This window comes from Heloderma suspectum, chromosome 4 (assembly GCF_057233095.1).
Source record: "Heloderma suspectum isolate Gila_16-S chromosome 4, 16-S_ref, whole genome shotgun sequence".
NCBI classification, from domain to species: domain Eukaryota; kingdom Metazoa; phylum Chordata; class Lepidosauria; order Squamata; family Helodermatidae; genus Heloderma; species Heloderma suspectum.
In genome coordinates, this window is record NC_139461.1 from 112935517 (window position 1) to 112959321 (window position 23805).

Genomic DNA, 23805 nt, shown 5'->3' on the forward strand with positions numbered 1-23805 from the left:
ATGCAGTTCCAGTTTCTGAACTTTCCACTTGACACCAAACAAAAGAGCTAATCCTGTTATATCTACTTTCAAGCATCCAAGAAGTGTAACAAATTGAAGGGTTAACCTGCTGACCTTTCATATTCCTTCTTTAATTTGCTGTATCTGAAAATGAGAAAATTAAGAAGTACAGCCTGCGGGAAACTATCAATGTTTAGAAGAATTATTAAAAACCACAATTCACAGACTTGAAAAGCTGGAGTGAGCTATTTCCGGAGGGGCGGGGGAGGGAAGAACAGGAGGAGGAGAAAGATGACTACACATTGCAGCACTTTTAAGAGGAGTTAAGAAATATTAGTTTTATTTTAACCAGTTCACAGCTGAATATTTATTCTATAAAAACTTTACAGATTGTACAGTTTATATATAGTTCAAACTACTAGAACAACAAAAAGTAGGTCCCACAGATGCAAAAATACTGTGCCAATCTAAGGTAAAAGCAGATTTACACACTGTACATCTTTCCACTAGGATGAGGTGGTCAGGCTCCAAGTATAAAGTTCCAAACTGTACAAAAATAAGGTTTGATTTTCCCCTCATTCTTCATACATTCAGTAAGATTGCAAGGACAGATACCCAAGTACTAATAGATATCTGGAGTCAGGAATCAACATACACTCCTGAAAGGAATGCAAAATCGGTCCATTTACACAGGGCACTCTTGTACACTATAATATATATTATGCACACTGATCCAGAAATGGCAGGCTACCCTTCTGGAAGCAGTCCCATGTGCACAAAAGGACACTGTGGGGGGGTGGGCGTGGGGGGGAAAGAGAAAAGTTTGCATCCTGCACCTGGTGTTACATGTGTGGTAGATACTCCTGCATCAAGCATGTATTGTCAGCAGATGGGTAATGCCTTTTATTCCAACTACACACTTCAACAGGCAATCAGCTAACAGCACTGATCATCTGTTTTGTGGTAGAGATCCTCATCTACTGCAGAATGAATGCAGCCTGTTGCTTCATGGAAAGAACTCTGGATCAGGGCCATAGTGTATAATTAAAATTAAAAAGCATTGACAAAAGACATTAAACTTCTAATATAAGGTAGTTTTTAAAGGAATATTTAATAGTGTGCCAAAAGAATTTTAACTTATTAAATAAAATATATTCTAAGTGAAGCTAAAAAAAATGAACATAATACACATTTTTGGTGTAATTCATTAATTAAACCAGCAAACAGAAGAACAAAAAAACCTGTATATAGTTTTCTCACCAGCAACAGAAGCAATTATGTTGTTAAAATAATTCAAGAAACCTATTTTTTATTTTTTTAAAAACCCAACTAAGACTAAGCTATAATTTAAGATACCCATAGTATAGATGGTATTTCAGTGATTCACTAATACTGCAAAACAAAGCTTCTTTTGCGTCAATAGACTGGCTTCATGCTATCTGGGTAAGAATTGGGCACGCTCCCCAGAACAAGAAGGGCTGAGTGTTTTTATAGCATAAATCCTGAGCACACTCATTTTGGGGTATGGGGTGGGGGGAGAGACAGAGACAGAGACAGAGAGAGAAATACACCATTTCATTGCAGGGTTTTATTTTTTAAAAAAATAATTGACTTTTAGAATGCATCATTAGTTGAGGTATTTTTTAAATCTTCCTCAGAATTCAAGGCAATGCCTCTTCTTAACTGACTTTTGGGGCAGTGAAAGTAAGGGCTGGCCAATACCCGTTTTAATTCTGTATTCTACTGAAAAAATATCTCATTGCTTCAGGACCTTCGTGCCACATACAAAATAATGCAACGCCTCATTTTATCCACTATTTTCTTTTGATACAGTACTAGCCAATGATAACAAAGTAGAAGACAAAGGTTTGGTAGTGCACTCCATTATATTTTTTTAGTTTGTGTATATAAAGAAATATAATATATATATATTTATATATTTATATCTATATGGAGAAAGGAAATTTGTTCAATGCTTAACATACAGTACTTCTTTTTAAAAAAAAAACCCTTGACAATAAAACCATGTTCTTCCAAGTTTTAGTTCCATGCTTTCTGAGCATGGGGCAAGTTTTATTTTAGATTTTTAAATTCAGTTAGGGCATTCATGAAACCCAGATGTCCAAGTAAATAAAATTCCAGTGTCACTGCACATCTCTTCAAAATTCATCAATCTTCCTCTGCAAGTATTTTAGCATTGAGTCCATCCCTTGAGCAGAACCCCAAATTTTCTTTAAAACTTCACACTCCTTATCATTTGCTTGTTCCAAGTCCACCTTCATAATACTACGAACTAAACCTTTGGATTCTTCAAGTACCTACATAAAATTAAAAAGAGAAGTAAACACATAAGCAGATTATACAAAACTAGAAATATGCTGTCATTAGGATGAACAGTAGCACATGTCTGAGGACCTGCATTTCGTAGTGACCCCTGGTGGATGCAGTACATTTGTGATCTGCGCACAGCACGCCCATCAGTGACGGCACACAAGCCGTGAGTGTACGCAAGCCAGGGCACAATGGTATCTGCAAAGGAAGCACTTTACTTTTCCCCATAGGAGTGAATAGCAGCCACTCTTATATGGGAGAAAGGAGTGCAACAGAGCGTGTGCAGAGAAACCCTAGTGATGGATGGATCAGTCTATTTCCAGTCGGTGGAATGTAGTCATTCATAAAGCTGTTCCATCCTGTTGCCACATTAATCTCCACTTTTTTATTCTGCACATAAAAATCATGTTTAAATATGTGTCTTGAACGTATTCTTGAAAGATATTTCAAAATGTCTTTTCTCTCAAATTACGCATGTCTAAACTTCTTTTATCCGAGATTATAATTTTATATACATTTTGTACAGATTTTTTCAGCTAAGAACTGAATTGCAAAATTCAGAGAACTGCAAAATCTGAAGGATAACTGCATCCCAATCCCCATTAGTCCAGACAGTGCAGATCAGGTCGGTTCACTTCCAAATGCAGACTGAATCAAAACCTCAAGCATCCCCCTGCCACACACACACACACACACACACACAGTGAGTGTAAGTAAGAGACAGACCACCTAGGGCTGAAAAATAGGATTTTACCCTCAACCAGAACAGTGTCCCCAAATGCACCCTTTTAATTTGTTCCATGTAAGGGAAAGACTGCCATTCATTTCTATGGAGAAAAGTAAAGGCATGTACTCAGGGATACATGCACCCCATTGGAATGCTGGTTAAATCTGCCCCCTACCCCTTGTTGATCCCAGGATCTATAGACAGATACTCTCAGAGAAAGCAAGTTCGATAAACTGCGGACACATTTTGAAACTCTGGGTTGCATAACAGCAGAAATACTTAAAGAGGGCTTATTAAATTGTTTTATAGTACAATAAATGGACAGGTGTTACATATGATGTCGATGTTTTCCTCCAAAACTATGTTTCTGTCGTGGGTTTGACAGCACAGAACCAAAACACTTGACAACTAAGGGTGCAATCCTATGCATGTTTAGGCAGAAAACAGTTTTACAACTGCCAGCATGCCCCAGCCAGCATCCCTGGCTGGGGTATGCTGGTAGTTGTAGGACTTTTTTCTGTTTAAACATCCATAGGATTTCCCCCCTAAGAAAATCTGATTCCTCCTTCAGGTTAAACAAAAGCTATTGTTCCTTGCAACAGCCATATGGAATGTGGCAATAAATTACTGCCATGAGCACCTACAGAAGAGTGCCTGCTAGAGATGAAAGACAACTACCCATAATGTCCACAACATTTTGTGAACATTTAAAAAACTTTACTTGATGGTTAATTTTTAAGAAACCTTTAGGATGCAATCCTATCGGGAGAGCCATCCACAATGCAGAGTGGGAGGAGTGGCATAGGAGATAGTCACTTCCGCACTCCTCCCGCTCTGCATTTTGGCTAGATAGGCTTTTTTGCCTGTCTAGCTCGGGTTCTGTGAAGCGGGAGGGTAGGAGGCTGGGGAGGCCTGGGGATATGACGTAAGCCGGCCTCCCCAGTCCCCTCCCCCCGGCATGCCCCCTTTCCCTCCACTCGGAGAGGCAGCCAGAACAGTTCTCTCTGCACTGGCTGCAAAAAGGAGGGGGACAGGGAGCTCAAATTCCTGTCTCCAAGGCTGGAGCAGTGTCTCTGATCTCAGATCTAGGAATCCAAACTATCCTATGGCCCTCTAGACTCATCTAGAGGCCATAGGATTGCTCCCCCTGGGACTGAATGGTTCCCTTCTCTATCGCTGACGCACAAGAGTGCTCACACACTCCAGGCGGGCGGGGGGAGAAAGAAATAACAGAGATCAGCAGCAAGCTTATTCCTTCATTTCGGCAATGCTATTCTATTGCATCGTCCTTCCTTTTTTCTATTTACGTTTTCTTTTTTTTTTCTTTTTAACTCTCTGCCCTCAATACAATTTTACCTACATGCTGAAATGAGTATTTCAGCTGAGATGTGGAGAGATCAAAAGATGAGTCCGATACTATATTTTTCTGCATTTTCCCCAGTTTTAGAAATGCTTTGTTTCATAAAGTTGATTAGTAACATAAGGGATGTATACAATACAAATGAAATTGGGCAACTGGAATGGAAACAATACAAATCAAATCTAAAATCAAAGTTGCATTTACTTTTTTTTCAGGTGACTATCCCTAGAAAGCACATGCTCCAGGCATGCTAAAATTAGGATGTGAATAGTTTTTAGTGCCTTCATTAAAAAATCTAAATAATAACGTAAACTCTGTTACTCAGTTGTAAATATTTTAAGACATGACAAATATTCCAATAAGAATAATTTCCAAGTAAAACTTTGGATTTGTTTGAATTTATAACCACACTAAGTACACTTTATTGAATTTCTTCCCCTAATCAAATATTTCCATTCAACTAATTTTGGTTACTGGGAAAATTGTTCAGATATTTAACAAGCACATGACATTAATATGAGATACTTTAAAAAGTTTTGTTTACTAAATGAAACTCAAAACAAACAGAACACTGATTCCAGGGCAGCAGAGTTTTCCAGAAAACGCACATCACTGCAAAAGACACCTGCAGCCAGTCCAATGGGTCCTGCATGAACACTGCAGTGTGAATACTGAAATACATCTGCATCGCCTGAACATTTAGAAACCTGTTTCTATATACTGATCTTCCTTGCTGTATGGGGGGCATCTGTGTTCCCCAATACCAGTGCTGTAACACATCTCCTTTGATTATAAGTAAAGATGGAGATGGCTGCAAATGACAAAAATGACCCATTCTAGATTTATTTGAACGTATATGAACAGGCATCCCCATTTTAAAACACAATGGGCTTCTATATATTTTTCTTGAAATTACTCTTCGCTGCTTTTAGAAGCAAAAAGCATACTCAGTAACTGACTATAAACACAAGTGCGGATAGTCCTTCAGCAATACTACTAACCCCTCGCACCTCTTGTTGTGCAGTGATGGGATTAGGATCAGCACAGACGTTGCACTAAGAGTGCTGCTATAAAGAAACATGAGCATCTCCAACTGTAATTAAGGCTAGTGTATATGAAACAGCTGCAACGTGGAGTCTAGTCTACAAAATCATCCTTCATTGGTTTGTGGAGGTTACACAGCTGTGTGCATGATATATTTGGTTATATAAGCATCTTTCTGCTAATAATAATGAGACACTAAATCTAAACAGAATATTAATACAGGTTGAAGCTGCGCTCCACAGCTGAAAGCTCCACTTGCAATCTCAGTAGAGACCTTACTGAACACCATGGAACTATTCCAAAAAGACCATCAGACAGCCATGAAAAGTGATTTGTAGAGTAGAATCCAAAGAACACTTAATCTACTTTTAGTGGATTTTAGATTGCTTATTTGTTTTTACTTAATGACTTATCTGTGCTGGAACCCAGGTGCATGACCTCTTCAAGAATTCATACAAAACATAAAGTATTCTCAGTAATGATTATGTAAGGCACCAACAAAGGATTACTTTAGCATGTTTTTTATGACTGTGACTTCAAGTCCATTAATATAAGGCTTGATCTCTGCATAACCTGGAAGATTACATGCAAACATAGCTTTTATGGCATAAATGGGTCCTTATTATTTATTGTTTATTTATGTATTTATGATGGTTTGGATCCAGATTTACAATGGATTAACCATGTTGATGGGGATTTGCTGCCCCTCCTGCCTCCTGAAAATACCACACAGAGAGTAAAGAGACCCTGTTGAATGGGGTGAGCTGTGGTGTGTATGGAGGGGAGGGGAGTCCCCAAAAATCATGTGGAGGCCTTCTTCTAGCAGAGGGCAGATCCTGGATCCAACTCCATATTGATATGCTGCCCTATAACAAAAAGGTCTTAAGGCAACTCACATAATAAGACAGGTTAAAAAACAATATATACAATAAAAACAGTAAAAGGCTTTAGAAAATGAAATCACAATAATATGGCCCCAAGCCATTTAGTGCTATAAAGATTACCACCAACACTTTGAATTGGGCCTGGAAATGGACTGGAAGCCAGTGCAGCTGACAAAGTGCTGTCATCACATGATCTTATCAACCCGTCCCAGTTAGTAGCCTAGCAGTTCTATTTTAAACAAACTGAAGTTTCTGAACCATTTTCAAAGGTAGTCCTACACGCAACACATTGAAGTAATCCAATCAAGAGGTTACCAGAGCATGGGCAACTGTCACCAGGCTATCTCTGTCCAGATAGGGTCACAGTTGGCATATTGGCCTAAACTGATAAAAGGTGCTTCTAACCACTGAGGCCACCCATGCCTTGTGACAGTGATGGATCCAGGAGCACCCCTGCTCAAAGGTCCAAGAGAACTGACAAGGCCTAATGCAGGGTGAAACCATGTAGATCGAGGTGGACAAACTTTTCAGGGTCAAAGGTCACTTTCTCTTTGTGGGGGAGCGGTTTGGGCACTCTGCTAAAAGGAGGGGCCTCAGCCAAAAGTGGGCAGGGAACCTTTTTATCTCCCCACCCCCTACTTCATTTATCATTCATTCATTCATTCATTCTCTTTTCCATTTATTCCATTCCACTCTCTATCATGCATGCACACACATTGGCCTTGTTCACATGTAATGCTAAGCTATGATGGTTAGGCTTTTTTTTGCTAACCATGGTGGCTTAGCGTGTTGTGTGGAGGAGAAAACCACATTCACTGTGGTTAGTAAGCCACCCCCAGTAACCACCTCCCTGCAAAAGGGTTAAGGAGCCCCAGGGTGTCAACTGGCGGACTCCCTAGTGGTTAAAATGGGCTCCAGAGGACTTCCAGTCCATCACCATAGAGTCCGCCGGCTAGAGCATCCACCACTTTCTCTGTGGTTGAGTAGCCAATTCAGATGCTGGAGCAGCCACCAGGAACCGGTTTGCGCCGCAGAGGACAGCGGGATGCTCGGTAAACACGCCAGGAAGATCACCAGGTAACTATGGGAGGGGGGTAGTGGAGATGAAAGCAAGGCAGGCACAGCAAGCGTGAACTAAACACAGTTTGAGCACTATTTTTTTTTTGGCTCTTCCCTCCAACCCCCTTAAACAGACAGGCATGCAAAAGCAATATTTATGTTATTTTCTTTTTATTTAAATATCCCCTCATCCTCCTCGGGTGACCCATGTCCAAGAAATTTGCATTTTTTCACTCCCAGTTGGCACCAGCAGATGCCTCAGGATAGAGCCCTCAGGAACATGGCTTCCAGAGCATCTGCTAGAGGCAGCTCTGCTATCTGTGCTCAGTGGAAGCAGCAGTTATCAGCAGCAGGGAAAGGGGTTTTTTTTGCAGTGGTAAAAACAGCAGCAGCAGTACAGATGGCAGCAAAAAGCCCTGATAAGGTACTGACAATCAGTGGCTGCTAGTCGTGATGACTATGTGCTACCTCCAGTACCAGAGGCAGTGAGCCATGTACACCAGTTGCAGGGGAACATGGGTGCGAGGGCGCTGTTGCGCTCATGCCCTGCTTGTGGGTTCCTGGTCGACAGCTGGGTGACCACTGTGTGAACAAAATGCTGGACTAGATGGACCCTTGTTCTGATCCAGCAAGGCTCTTCTTATGTTATGTTATGTTCTGATGACAGTAAGGGATGGGGGGGGGGTTCCCCAAGAATTTGGAGTGGGGGGGGCGGAATGGTGACAAACTCAGAAATGGAGGAAATGTTGGGCGGGTGGCTAGGCACTGGGCAGATCACACAACGGACCCCCGAGGGCCACTGGCTGCCCACCTGTGTTGTAGATTAAACAATGTACATACTTCTCTGATGTGGTGGGAGTAGGTTTCTTTTGTCTTTGTTCTTTTGTCAACAAAGGAACAAAGACGAACAAAAACAAAAAAACCCCACATAGTTTAGAAAGCTCTGTTCCGATGTCAAAGCAGTAAAAACAAACAAAAAACAAACAGAAGAAGAGGTCTTATGTCTCCTTCCATCTATTGCAGGGGTGCAGAAACAGAATTGGGTGGGGGTCCAAATTGCCCCCACCAGGTCCTCTGCGTGCCAGATGATGTCAATCACTGACATCATCTCCCTACTCTCCGTTTTTGCCTTTCTCTGGGCTGAGAGAGGGACGTAGTTCTATGCCTCTCTCAGCACAGAGAGAGGGACTTGGCTGGTGCTGAGAGGAGGAGCTGCTCCACCCAGGGCGATCCAAGTCCCTGGCTTTTTGTGGGATGTGTTGTCCCCACCAGGGCAATGCACACCATTTGAAGCACTCAGTCAATGCTGGGAAGAGCATCCCCTCCTCCCAGCACCGGGCAAGTCCCCCACTGCCTGCACCCTATTGTTATCTCTGAGATTAGAGACAGCAGCGGGGATTCTGCCAGAGTGCGGGGCTTGGAGGCCAAGCCCTGTCCCCTGGGGGAACCCAAGGAGACTCCATGAGCCAGGGGTTTTGCACCTCTGATCTACTGGGCTGGATCCCGACTTAGTCATGCTTAGAGTAGACCCACTGAAATCATTGGGTCATAAGTTAGTCATGACCAACTTGTCCCATTGATTTCAATTAATTTACTCTAAGCATGACTAAGTTTGGACCCAATACATTGTTTAGAACAAGATATTTTGGCTAGCTCTCTCGATGCATCTGTGATCCTTACACATACAAAAGCTAGTCTTACTTTTAAACATCCAAAGTCCTCTTTCTAGATTTATGCAAAAGTTCCCAGAGCATATTAAATAAATGATTGTGAACTTTATTACAAGTATGGACAGCTCCCTTCTAGTTATCAGGATAGTATTCATGGCAGCATTTCACACAGACCCTTCCCCCTTTAGTATGTTGGACACATACTAAAGCAAGAGTGAACAAGGTAGCATGTTAATACTGCAGTAGCAATTCTTGTGCTCATGGTGATTGGGGAAAGTGCTGGCATCATCATTACAGAAATTGCTTCTAGCTGTATACATGCACAGCCCAGTTCATGCTGTGGTTTTCCCATGCTTTGAGGTATACCTGTGGCCTCAAACCTGTGGCCTCATACCTGTGAGGAGAACTCAGCACCATTCATGCACAGGGAAAATTCACTGTGTGAAGTGGTCCTTAGTCACCATATAAACATCTTGCTTATGTAGTCTCAAAGTAAGATAAAAGCAACTTACAACTGAATTACATGTGACAAGTTCCTTAATGCGGACCATGACTTCCTGTGTGAATGTTCCTGGCCAAAAAACTTGAGACACCAATCCTTTCGCACATGCTTCTTGTGCAGTCAGCTTCCTTCCACTAAATAACATTTCATTTGCCTAAGGAAGACAAAAGTGCTATGTAATATATAATGTGATATAAAAACATATTGAATACAAACATCATGTTTTCTAACATGATCATTGTTGGAATGATTCGCTGGATTGCATTACTTTTTGTTTGTCTGTTTTCTTCTTTTCCTTGGGCTGAAACAAAACCAAGATACTGAAACTACCACAAATTGCCAGTGTGCTAGGCTCTGTACAGAAGCGACACAGATCGTAAGCTCTCTGAGCTGCAACCAAGTTCAGCATACAAGGTCTGTCAACTAATTAAATAATGACTAATGATTATCTGCCTTAACTGTTTTTTTTTCATGTACATATTACCAAAATCCAAATATAAATCCTTGGGTCAGATAATGAAGGAAGTGAGAGACAACAATAATGAAAAAATTCCAATCATTGTTACACGGAAATATTAATACATATTTTTAAAAATTACATTAATATTTTTTTCAGTCCCTATTACTGTAGCAGGCAAGAGCAAAAACAAGTAAGTATGCCCTGAACCCCAAACTTCACCAGTTCAAATTCACTTTAGTTGACTGACCAACCAATTAAAGTTTACAGAAAGACATATGCATGAAGGGAGATGACATGGTTGGATAGAGAAGCTTTGCAGAAGAAGCAGACATGAAGTGATGCTGTCAAGAGATGTGTAGTTAGTAAGAAGGGAATGAAGCTACTTAAAATTAAATAAATTCAGGACAAAAACATTTTCCTGTGAATAGATTACATACTTGAAAGATCCTGCAAATGAGATATCCATATTTTAATTGGCCTGAATTTACTTAGATGTTAGTATTTTTTTTAATTATGAAAATTCTGCATCTTTTCATCTTGGGTGTCAGTGAGAAAATTTCTTAAATTCTTCATATCAACATACAGCTAAAAATATTAGTGCTACACTGAGATAAGCACACATTGCAATATAACATATTCCGATTTTAGCAACAAATACTTAGCCTGATCCTGAAACAGAGCTCATTCAACTCAGTGGGAGCTTTTTGGTTTTAGAGTGAAATACATTATTATAGGCTGGGAGGGGGGGATGTTAAAAATAGGAGATACTCTGTTGTTTGTACTCCATTCCTGTTGTCTTTGTTTAATCTGGAGAGCAGCCATGCAAAACTGAAAAACTATTTCCATTTGAATTAATTTCTATTAAAAATGTTCTGGTTTAAATGTTCCAGTGTTGCCATGTTTTCTAGTCACATTCCACACTGTCTACTGTTAATTTAGAATGCAGCAAACCACTCAGTCGCACACATTTGAGTACCAAATCTCTCTGTGCGCCGTATCAAAGCTCATGATGATTGCATACGTAAGGACAGGGTGCTGTCTGTGTTTTCAATGAAAAACTAAAACGCCAGTGAAATTATCTGTACCAAGAAGATATACTTTGAAAGCTCATGGAGTACTGACATAGATGAAAAGATTAAGATTCTCACATGTTGTTCATGGACCTCAGAATTTCACTCTGTAGCCTCAAACCCTCCCATCCCCAAGCACTAAGCTGTTCCAAGCCATTGCTGGCAAGGCATCAGTTCAGCTAAACCAATGGCAGCCAAGGGACTATGACAAATCTGAATGTCCATGACCACTGTAACATCAGAGCATGTCAGCCACTAAGACGGAAGGGCCAGTCAGAGTACAAGAGACGTTCAATGACACTCACGGACTGCTGTGCCTATTGTTCTTGGCTAAGTACAAATCAGCAATTTGGGGCACTTTACTATATTATAAATTAGCAGGGACCAAAGAGAAAACAGAACAGTAAGCTTGCCATGGTTCAATCAAGCACATTATTTGTAGATAATGAATGAAATTATGCATTTGTTCCATTTTTAAAAACTGCATTTTTCCCCAATTGAAAAATGCAACATTTTCCTCTTCTTCCTCTTCCTCTTCTTCTTCTTCTCTCCCCCCGCCCCAGCTCATTGGTTGTTGTTTCTTAATTTTGAGACCAAAATGGGGGGGGGGAGCTTAAACCCTCCTCTCCCGAAGTGCGGAGGCCCTGATATGAATTGTCCTGCAAGCATGAATGCTTGCAGGACAAGTAGGGGAGACAATCACACATAGCTCAGCTATATGTGATTAAAGGAATGTTTAGCTTGGCCCTGGCTTAACAGAGACAGCCGCCACTGAGATCAATTTAAAGCAGCCCTAATGTGGCAAAAGTTTTGTGTGAGCCAACCCTCAGGCCCACTGTAATCAATGGAATTACAAGCTTGAAAGGCTAATCCTAGGAGTTGCTACTCCAGTATTTAATGGTAGTGATGCCAAGTGCTGTACAAACTACACAATGCCGATGGTGTAGGTGTATTTTTTATTTTGATACACAAACTTTTCACACTTTCACACATAATGGCTTAAATGGATTTAAACTGTGATAAAGCTGTCAAATACTGAGAATATTAGAATATGGATAATGAATTCAAATTTATTAGGGAACCAAACATGATGTGAGAAAAGGCCAACAGATAGAACATATTTAGCATGACTAATACTCAGTTAATAATAGAGTGGCTTTGAGCCATATCACGAAATGACTCACAAACATGGAAATAATTGGCATCCCTATTTTTACAAATGTGGAAAGTAAGACTCAAGAATGTAAAATGCCTCGTGACCCCATGGACCATAGCACGCCAGGCCTTCTTGTCCTCCGCTCTCTAGTACGTCCTCCGGAGTGTGCTCCAGTTCATATTCATTGCATCAGTGGTGCTATCTAGCCATCTTATCCTCTGCTGTCCCCTTCTCCTTTTGCCTTCAATCTTTCCCAGCATCAGGGTCTTTTTCAGTGACTTTTCTCTTCGCATTGGGTGGCCAAAATATTTGAGCTTCAGCTTCAGTATCTGTCCTTCCAATAAGCACTCAGGGTTGATTTACTTTAGGATTGACTCATTTGACCTTCTCGCAGTCCAGGAGACTCGTAAGAGTCTTCTCCAGCACCACAGTTAGAAAGCATCAATTCTTTGGTGCTCAGCCTTCCTTATAGTCCAGCTCTCACAGCCATACGTTACTACTGGGAAAACCATAGCTTTGATTATACGAATCTTTGTCGGCAAGGTGATGTCTCTGCTTCTTACTATGCTGTCTATGCTGTTTCCTCCCAAGGAGAAAGCGTCTTTTAATTTCATGGCTACAGTCACCGTCTGCGGTGATCTTGGAGCCCAAGAAAATAAAATCTGTCACTGCTTCCATTTCTTCCCCTTCTATATGCCAGGAAGTGATGGGGCCAGATGCCATGATCTTCGTTTTTTTAATGTTGAGTTTCAAACCAGCTTTTGCACTCTCCTCTTTCATCCTCAACAAGAGGCTCTTGAGATCTTCTTCGCTTTCTGCCATTAGGGTGGTATCGTCTGCGTATCTGAGGTTGTTGATAATTCTCCCGGCAATCTTAATTCCGACCTGTGATTCATCCAACCTGGCATTTCTCATGATGTACTCTGCATATAAGTTAAATAAGCAGGGTGACAATATACAGCCTTGTCGTACTCCTTTCCCAATTTTGAACCAATCGGTTTTTCCATGTCCGGTTCTTACTGTTGTTTCTTGACCCTCGTACAGGTTTCTCAGGAGACAGGTAAGGTAGTCTGGTACTCCCATCTCTTTAAGAATTTGACACAGTTTGTTGTGATCCACACTATCAAAGGCTTTAGCGTAGTCAATGAGGCTGAAATAGACGTTTTTCTGGAATTCTCTTGCTTTCTCCATGATCCAGCGAATGTTGGCGATTTGATCTCTAGTTCCTCTGCCTCTTCGGAACCCAGCTTGTACTTCCGGCAGTTCTCGGTTCACATACTACTGAAGCCTAGCTTGTAGGATTTTGAGCATAACCTTGCTGGCATGTGAAATGAGTGCAATTGTACAGTAGTTTGAACACTCTTTGGCATTACCCTTCTTTGGAATTGGAATGTAAACTGACCTTTTCCAGTCTTGTGGCCACTGTTGAGTGTTCCAAATGTGTCGGCATATTGAGTGCAGCACTTTAACAGCATCATCTTTTAGCATTTTAAATAGCTCAGCTGGAATACTGTCATCTCTGCTAGCTTTGTTGTTACTAATGCTTCCTAAGGCCCACTTGATTTCACTCTCTAGGATGTCCGGCTTAAGTTCAGTGACCGCACTATCATGGCTATCAGGGACATTAAGATCTTTCCTGTATAGTTCTTCTGTGTATTCCTTCCACCTCTTCTTAATCTCATCTGCTTCTGTTAGGTCCCTGCCTTCTTTGTCCTTTATCATGCCCGTCTTTGCACAAAACATTCCCTTGAGATCTGATTTTCTTGAAAAGATTTCTAGTCTTTCCCATTCTACTGTTTTCCTCAATTTCTTTGCATTGTTCATTTAAGAAGGCCTTCTTGTCTCTCCCTGCTATTCTCTCGAAATCTGCATTCAGTTGGATATAGTTTCCCCTTTCTCCCTTGCTTTTCGCTTCCCTTCTTTCCTCAGCTACTTGTAGAACCTCATCAGACAGCCACTTTGCTTTCTTGCATTTCTTTTTCCTTGGGATGAATTGAGTTGCTGCCTCCTGAACAACTTTCATAGTTCCTCAGGCACTCTGTCTATCAGGTCTATTCCCTTAAATCTATTCCTCACCTCCACTGTATATTCATAAGGGATATGATTTAGGTCATACCAGAATGGTTTAGTGGTTTTCCCGACGTTCTTCAATTTAAGCTGAAATTTTGCAATAAGAAGCTCGTGATCTGAGCCACAATCAGCTCCAGGTCTTGATTTTACTGATTGTATAGAGCTTCTCCATCTTTGGCTGCAAGTACATAATCACTCTGATTTCGATGTTGACCATCTGGTGATGTCCATGTGTAGAGTCGCCTCTTGTGCTGTTGGAAAAGAGTGTTTGCTATGATCAGCGTGTTCTCTTGGCAAAACTCTATTAGCTTTTGTCCTGCTTCATTTTGTACACCAAGGCCATGCCTGCCTGTTATCCTGATGATTTCTTGACTTCCTACTTTAGCATTCCAATCCCCTATGATGAAGAGGACATCTTTTTTGAGTGTTAGTTCTAGAAGGTGTTGTAGATCTTCACAGAACCGATCAACCTCAGCTTCTTCGGCATCAGTGGTTGGGGCATTGACTTGAATTACTGGGATGTTGAATGGTTTGCCTTGGATTCGTACTGAGATCATTCTATCGTTTTTGAGATTGTACCCCAGTACTGCTTTTCCCACCCTTTTGTTGACTATGAGTGCTACTCCATTTCTTCTAAGGGATTCTTGCCCACAGTAATAGATATGATGGTCACCTGAATTAAATTCGCCCATGCCTGTCCATTTTAGTTCGCTGATTCCCAAGATGTCAATGTTCAACCTTGCCATCTCATGTTTGACCACCTCCAGCTTACCATGATTCATTGATCTTACATTCCAGGTTCCTAAACAATATTGTTCTTTACAGCATCGGATTTTCTTTTCACCACCAGGCACATCCACAGCTGACTGTCCTTTCGGCTTTGGCCCAGCCACTTCACTCTTTCTGGCGCTACTTGGAAATACCCTCTGCTCTTCCCCAGTAGTATATTGGACACCTTCCGACCTGAGGGGCTCATCTTCCGGCGCCATATCTTTTAGCCTTGTGATACATTCCATGGGGCTTTCTTGGCAAGAATACTGGAGTGGGTTGCCATTTCCTTCTCCAGTGGACCACATTTTGTCAGAACTCTCCACCATGACCTGTCTGTCTTGGGTGGCCCTGCACGGCATAGCTTATGGCTTCACTGAGTTACGCAAGCCCCTTCGCCACAACAAGGCAGTGATCCATGAAGAGGGAAGAGCGGTAGGGCTGGACATAAAGGGCTGTATCCAACTGGGTCGCTGCACTCCTGCTGATCATATTGTGGCAGCAGGAGCAGCCACCTGTGCAACAGAGAACTGTCGGTTCTAAAAGTACCCCGGAAACAAGCAGAAATACTCATTTCCGAATCAGGGCAGGTCAACTGAGCTCCCTTCTGCAGGCTCCGCTGACCTGCCCCATTCCAGAATGAGCATTTCCCCTAGTTCCAGGTCACTCCTGCTGGTGCACAAGTACAATAGGATACTGCCCACTGTTCACTAACATCTGCTTCCGTAGGACCACTCTCACCAAAAGGGCATCAAATGCATCACGAAACCGATCTTTACAAATTATAGTCTCTTCATAGGGAAGATGCTATATCGTAAAACATGAGTGTATCATCTAGACAAGAAAAGAAAATCATGCCAAATTTTGAAGGCCTGTACACATGCCCAGGTTGATGAAGATCTTCATGGAAGGCCCCCAAACTAAACTTCTGATACTGCTGCAAGTTCCTAAGAATACATGAATTACAGTATCTTCTACTCACTTGGGTATTAAATAGTTAATGAAGAGAATGTAACAAGATAGCCACTTAAGGGAACCCTTTCCTACGAAGGACACCCAAAATGGCACCTGAATTATCAACGATCTACTGTTTATGTATGTCATACAACTCAACCTACAAATCTGTTAAACTACAATAATTTAAATGTTTACAGCCTGATCTTAACAGGCACACTGCTATCCAAAGAGGCACTTCCATGTCCAAAGGGTTTTCTGCACCTGGAGCTTTTTTGTTGGATCTTGTTGAAACAGCACCACCCTTTCTTCCACTACCAATTCTGAAGCCACTTCTTAAAGTCAGGTGAAATTAAAGAGCAGTTTGATTGACAGCTTGGGAGATGTGTGCACGTGGTTGCATCAACAAATGAAATCAGCTTGAAGATGGTTTGTGGCTCACAACATTAATAATTCAAGCATTAAGATGAAGTCAACCAAATCATTTAAGATATTTCTCAGTGTTAATTTACCATTAGTTCTTTGTGATCAATTTCCCTTTTTATTATTCTGTGATATAATCTAGTTATACAAACAGAACATCAATAACTTTACAAGCAGTAAGCATTTTAATATTTCAGCTTAGTACTGTTTATAAAAGGGAATCAAATGCCTGCTGCATCTTGTTGTAGAAGTCAGTCACAGTTCTTTAGGAATGGGGGGAAAACCCCTTCCAAAAATGTCAAATGCTAAAGGAGTAACATGAAATCTAGCGGACAAGAAAAGGATTTCACCATTAACATGTAATATCCTATTTGGGCATGATGGATAGAGCCAGCTTTCTTGGATTTGTCATACGCAGAACATATCTGAGCCCTCTTTCAGGAGATGGAGAGTTCTGTGGAAAGGGATGGCTGGCAGCAGGGGATGCCTGCACACGGAACAATATGTACAGGAGGGGAAGGTAAGGATGTGGTGGAAGAATCAGTTGCCCTCTTTGTTTCCCATTTAAAATATTCCACAGTTGATTTTATATCTGAGCACTGTCACAATGGAAATCCAAACACAGATCTTACAGTTGGGAAATCACAAAAGCTGTGGCAATTCCTAAATATCTCCAGGGGAAAATATAAAAAGCAGAACAAAAGGTATTGAAAACATCAGGCTTCAAACAAGAGGCCATGACTATATATTGGGCAGGGGGGGAGAGACACTTTCCTGTGACTAAGATTCATATTATTATGTTGTTATCTGAGCAACCCAGAAACCTGAATACACATTCCAGGACATAAACAAAACAATGCAAAAACTAAGCTGTCAACTTTTACATATGCTAAATGATTAGACAGAAGCTCTAGTCAAACATCACCAGTTTTATTCTGTCTAATTAAATGTCTTTCTAAAGCTATAAAAGTTTAATCAGTAGCAGCCTGCCGAGTAAGACTACATTTTAGTAAGCATTAGTTTAACAAAAACAAAGTGTCCAGACACATGCATTAACTATGGTGTTGGTATTTAATCTGGGTTAATTAAACTGTCGGATCGCATCAATTTAAAATGCCACTTATCACTATAACAGTTCCTATCACAGATAGGAAAGGATATGGATTTTTAAATCCAATCACAAATCTCCCATGTAATGTGTAGTTTGGCCTTTACCAGGAAGCAACATTTCAGGACAAATACTTCTGTGCTGGATTATGGATTGGCATGTTTATTGCCCATTCCTCGTTCCAGCAAAGTTGACATTTTAATTGAGGAACCTGAAAAACAGCACTGCAGGTCTATCAATGATAATGCATAGCTAATTGATTATTTGGCTCTTTACGATCCTACATGTAACTGCACATATTTTTCTTCTCTCAACAAATGTTACTTTAAGGCTTGAATATATTTTGCTAAAACTTCTTTATCTAGACAAGTGTAAATGGAAACAATTAGACTAGATAAATAATCTGATCATTCTTGGATAAAATTGCAAGTACACTGGGATAAGCAGTTAAGGAATGTCCAAGAATGGAGACTAAAAAGACTACCAGTAAAATGAATTAGTGATAGATCTCACTGGGATGAAATAATGGAATATTTAAAATTGAATAAGCCTGAAGACAGGATGGGATACCTTCAAGATATTAAAATGAATATCAAGCAGCAGAATGAACACAGGTTCAGAATGCAGAAACAGCTCACTAAGTTGGAGAAAAGGTAATCACAGATCTCCTGCAGTGGAAGAAAAATTATTAGTATTCAGGAAAAAACCCGAATTCGAATCTAACAAGTCAGAAAGGGCTTTGACTTACTTGAAGCTACTGCCTTATGAACGAGGCAACACAGCAAATTACATATTGGCATGTAGATTGTGTCAGGTACAAAACTGAATTTTTATTTCATTGGTATATAATGTTCAGGGGGGATATATTGTTGATCCAGGCTCTCTTGGATGAAGCTGATTATATGGATCCTTTCCAATCTAAGTTCAGACTTGGTTCTGGGATTGAAACTGCCTTGGTCAGTTTGGTGGCTGACCTATGCTCGAAGCTAGACAGGGGAATGCATTCCTGTTGGAAATCTCGGCGGCATTTGGTATGATCAACCATGATATCCTTCTGGGACTTGGAGGCACCATTTTACAGAGGCTCTGGTCCTACTGGATTGAACATTCCCAGAAGGTGGTGTTGCGAGATTATTGCTTGGCCCCATGGCTTTTGCCCTCTGGAGTTCCTCGGCGTTCTATTTTGTCACCCTTGCTCTTCAACATTTACATGAAGTCTCTGGGAGAGGCCATCCAGGGTTTTGGGGTTAGGTCTCATCACTATTTTATTTATTTATTTATTTATTTATTTCATTTCTATACCGCCCAATAGCCGAAGCTCTCTGGGCGGTTCACAAAAACTAAAACCAAACAACACACAATAAAACAATTTAAAATATATAGAACATTAAAACCACAATATAACAATACAACCACAATAATACCTAGCAGCAGTACAGGAGTTTAAAATACAGATTTAAAACAGCAAAGATAAAAATTTAGAAAGCTAAAATGCCTGGGAAAATAAAAAGGTCTTCACCTGGCACCGAAAGGAGTACAATGTAGGCGCCAGGCGAACCTCACTAGGGAGCTCATTCCAGAGCCGGGGTGCCACAGCAGAAAAAGCCCTCCTCCTAGTAGCCACCTGCCTCACTTCCTTTGGCAGGGGCTCACGGAGAAGGGCCGCTGATGATGATCTTAAGGTCCGGGCAGGCACATATGGGAGGAGGCGATCCTTCAGGTAACCTGGCCCCAAGCCGTTAAGGGCTTTGAATGTTAACACCAGCACTTTGAATCGGGCCCGGAAATGGACTGGCAGCCAGTGCAGCTGGAAAAGTACTGGCGTAATATGAGCTCGCAGGCCAGTCCCTGTTAACAATCTTGCTGCCCTATTTTGGACCAGCTGAAGTTTCCGGACCGTTTTCAAAGGCAGCCCCACGTATAACGCATTGCAGTAATCCAGACGAGAAGTTATCAGAGCATGGATAACTGTAGCTAGGCTATCTCTGTCCAGATAAGGGCGTAGTTGGTATACCAGCCTAAGCTGATAAAAAGTGCTCCGTGCCACTGAGTTCACCTGTGCCTCAAGTGACAGTTCTGGATCCAAGAGCACCCCCAAACTACGAACCTGATCCTTTAGGGGGAGTGCAACCCCCTCCAGAACAGGTTGAATATCACCTAGCCGGGCAGACGAACCACCCACTAACAGTACCTCCGTCTTGTCTGGATTGAGTTTCAGTTTATTAGCCCTCATCCAGTCCATTACCGTGCCCAGGCACTGGTTCAGAACAGCCACTGCCTCACCTGGTTTTGATGAGAAAGAGAGGTAGAGCTGGGTGTCATCCGCATATTGATGGCACCTCAGCCCACACCTCCGGATAACCTCCCCCAGCGGTTTCATGTAGATGTTAAACAGCATGGGGGATAGAATAGAGCCCTGTGGAACCCCATGGCACAATTGCCATGGCACAGAGCAATAATCCCCCAGCACCACCTTCTGGAATCGGCCATCCAAGTAGGAGCGGAACCACTGTAGTGCAGTGCCTCCAACTCCCAACCCAGACAACCCATCCAGAAGGATACCATGGTCGATGGTATCGAAAGCCGCTGAGAGGTCCAGGAGAATCAACAGGGTCGCACTCCCCCTGTCCCTCTCCCGGCAGAGGTCATCCCACAGGGCGACCAAGGCAGTTTCTGTTCCAAAATCAGGCCTGAAGCCCGACTGAAATGGATCTAGATAATCCGTTTCATTCAAGAGTGCCTGGAGCTGTCCTACAACCACCCGCTCAAGCACCTTGCCCAGGAAGGGGATGTTGGCCACTGGCCTATAATTGTTAACATCCTCTGGGTCCAGGTTAGGCTTTTTCAGGAGTGGTCTAATTACTGCCTCTTTTAAAGCGGCAGGCACCACTCCCTCTCTCAAGGAGGAATTTACAACCTCCTGGACCCAGCCGGACAACCCCTCCTTGTTTGATTTAATAAGCCATGAAGGGCAAGGGTCAAGCACACAAGTGGTCGATCGGACTTGGCCAAGCACCTTGTCCGCATCCTCAGGCCTCAGTAACTGAAACTCATCCAATAAAACTGGACCAGACGGTGCTCTGAACGCCTCTACCAATGGAACTGCATTAATGGTGGTGTCCAATTCATGACGAATCTGAGCGACTTTATCCTCAAAGTGCCGCGCAAACTTGTCACAGCGTGCTACCGAGGGTTCCACCGTCTCTCTCCCTGGCCCAGAATGTAACAGGCCGCGAACCACTCAGTGTGAACCACTATGAACCATGAACCACTATGCCCCTTTTCCTTTTTCAACTAATGCCAAGGAGGCTGTGAAAGTCCTGAACCATTGCCTGGATGAGGTGATGGATTGGATATGGGCTAACAAGTAGTAAAAACAATACATGGAAGAAAGGAATCGCCATTTTTAGTCCACCTTCATTTTTAGTCCATTTTTAGTCCACCTTCAATCTTGGGGAGGGGGGAGGGCAATAAAGAAGTATGTCTTTGCTAAGAAATGGCACATGCATTATGCACAGATAGAAATAATTAATATAGAATTAGATTAACACAGGTTTTAAAAGAACAGCTTTTTTTCAAATTGGTGGGAAGACTATATAGAAATTCCTAATCTACCTCCCTCAAAACAATATAGGATGCCCTATTGTAAAATGTCAACTGAAAACACTTAATGATAAATAATTAAGAATACGGAGATGTAAGTAAAAAGAGTAAATGTATTAAAGGGAAGACACACAAAGACACAACTAAATTCACAATGAATTTTGAGTAACATGAAAAACAAAAGGCAAGATAGCCTGGGTCAAAGAGGCATGTATTATTCAAGGTCAGAAGTGTACTTATAGTCTTCTCAAAGGTATAATTCAGAATTAATCTTATCTAGCCTTAAAGGTATATGTCTAAGCATTTTTGTGTGATTTTATATATATATATATATGAGAGAGAGAGAGAGAGAGAGAGAGAGAGAGAGGAATGTTCAGTATCAGTGAAATAATTAAGACAGTGAGCCTAATTTATGGGACAGTAGATAATATTAGCTATGAGGTAATCTCTATATAGAAACTGTGTAACTATACTCTTATTTTGGAATGAGTTAACTTTTTACCCTTTAGAATCTCACTAGGCTTGTATAGCTGTCAGCTGAGCAGCCTATTCAAAACTGAACAGGAAACCTGGTACTTAAATGAAAGCTCTCGTTTTAAACTATTAGGACTAGAAGGCTTTGACAACAAGAAATGGTTAGGACATACTATTTCCTGACTCTTAAGCTATTAAGATCTTATTGTCTTTACAATAAGACCTTAATAGATCTTTACAATGCTCTCCTTTCTTATAAGAATTTTTTTAAACCTTACACAAGGTATTTTGATGTGATGTTATAAGAACTATATTTTATAATAAAAATGGATCAAAAGTTTTCCCCCCTACTAAATCCACCCTAGAACAATTTTGGCAGACTGTTTCTCTGAAGTGTATTAATCACCTGTAGAATGGCAACCAAAGGCTTCTGAAATACACTCCGGGAGAGAGCGCAGGACAGGAAGGCTTGGCGTGCTATGGTCCATGGGGTCACAAAGAGTCGGACACGGCTGAACGACTGAACAACAACAACAATAGATTGAAAACACCCTGTAGAGACCAAATCTGGAAGAGAGTCTCTTCTTGCCATACAAAGTTATAGGTGTGAACACTCTGCCTCACTCTCATATTGCTGAAATGCATGCGAACATGCAGCCGAAAAACATATATGTGGCATGAAGAAGAAATGCAGCCTAATGCAGCTTGCATTTGCTGAAATATGTTTCTTTACACATTTAAACACAGGCACACACCTATGTATAAATAGACAGAAAATGTTTCACTACATGTGCAAACCTAACACCACTAAAGCACACCTCTATTCTCTCTAGGACTGCATCCTACACTGTTTTATGTTATACTTGATAGCTGTAATCCAAAGCAGAGGCATATGCATTTCAGTTCCAGTGGAATTAACAGTATTTAAACACAGCGAACTGCATACTGGACTGCAGCAACTGTTAGCAACAGACAATGAATGATGAAGAGCCAGAGATATTTGCACCCTGAGGAGTTGTTGGTCACTGCCAAAATTCTGGAACGCTCCAACAGAAGCACTCAGGTTTTACATAAAGAACTGTAGAAAATGGTTTCCTGGTGCGTGAACAGTTGAAATGCTGCAATTTTTGAAGAAAGGATGTACTTTCTATTGTACACATGCCCAATTGAGACATCACCACCTTAGGAGTACTTGTTCATAAAACTGTAACAATTTGGAGGGATATAATGAGGTCTCTATAAGCTAGGAGAGTTAGCATTGTTGGTACTCTGCTTAGAAAAGCATTCTGAGGGTAGAGTTATTCTTATGCCGCGTCAGATACACAAGGCAAAAGAGGGAGCACCAAAATGACAAATATCACAAATAATTATAGTATATATTTCTATTAGAGATTACTTACAGATGCCAGGCCCATTATTCTTGGGAAGGTGAGGGATGAACAGCCATCAGGACTTTGCCCAAATGTCGTATATGGAGTCTGAAACCATGCCTTCTCGTTAGCCCAAACCACATCACACAGAGGTAATATAGATGCTCCAAGTCCAATGGCTGGGCCATTTACCGCTACAATGATGGGCTTCTTAAACTGAATGAAAGTATTTACAAAATTCCTGAAATGAAATACATATTCAATGACAATTCACATTTTAGCCACATCCACCTCAAAACTAAACCTGTTCTAATAGCATTGTAAACAAAGACTTTACAAAGTTTTCTGGAAACCTTGGCTTCCACAACCACACTTCCCTATCCAAGTACAATTGTACAGACTGTAATGGACAGGAAATCAGTTGTAAGACTCAAGTAACAATCATGTTATTGGAAAAAAATGGAAAGAAGGTTCACATGAAGGAGAGAGGACTGCTTCAGATTATAGGCAAGAATCTAAAAAAGAAAGCTGTTTTCTAACTGGAGACATCAACTGTTTTTGCAAGATGCAAAAGGCAGGTTTCTTTGACTATTAAAATAGTACTTTATAACTTATTAGGATGTTCCTAACATACCATATATTTAGCAATTCATTTTCATTAGGGGGAGTGGGGAGAAAATGAGCTGCAAGTTTTTAATCTATTCGTAAGATCCTTCTGCAGAAAAGTTTCATGGACCTTAGGTAAATGAATAAGATAGGACCTCTACTGTTC

At 41.2% G+C, this 23805-nt stretch overlaps 1 protein-coding gene across 2 annotated transcripts in view; it reads right to left on the reverse strand.

The window, feature by feature from the left end:
- Positions 1 to 1870: 1870 nt before the first annotated feature.
- Positions 1871 to 23805, reverse strand: part of CDYL (chromodomain Y like) — a 137630-nt gene continuing 115695 nt past the window's right edge. For both annotated transcript variants that reach the window (XM_084850426.1, XM_084850428.1), the window contains exons 5-7: positions 23064 to 23274; positions 9588 to 9731; positions 1871 to 2318 (exon numbers count right to left, since the gene is read on the reverse strand). In XM_084850426.1, the coding sequence (XP_084706552.1) occupies positions 2160 to 2318; positions 9588 to 9731; positions 23064 to 23274 (514 nt within the window). In that variant the 3' untranslated portion in view covers positions 1871 to 2159. The remainder of the gene's footprint in view (positions 2319 to 9587; positions 9732 to 23063; positions 23275 to 23805) is intronic.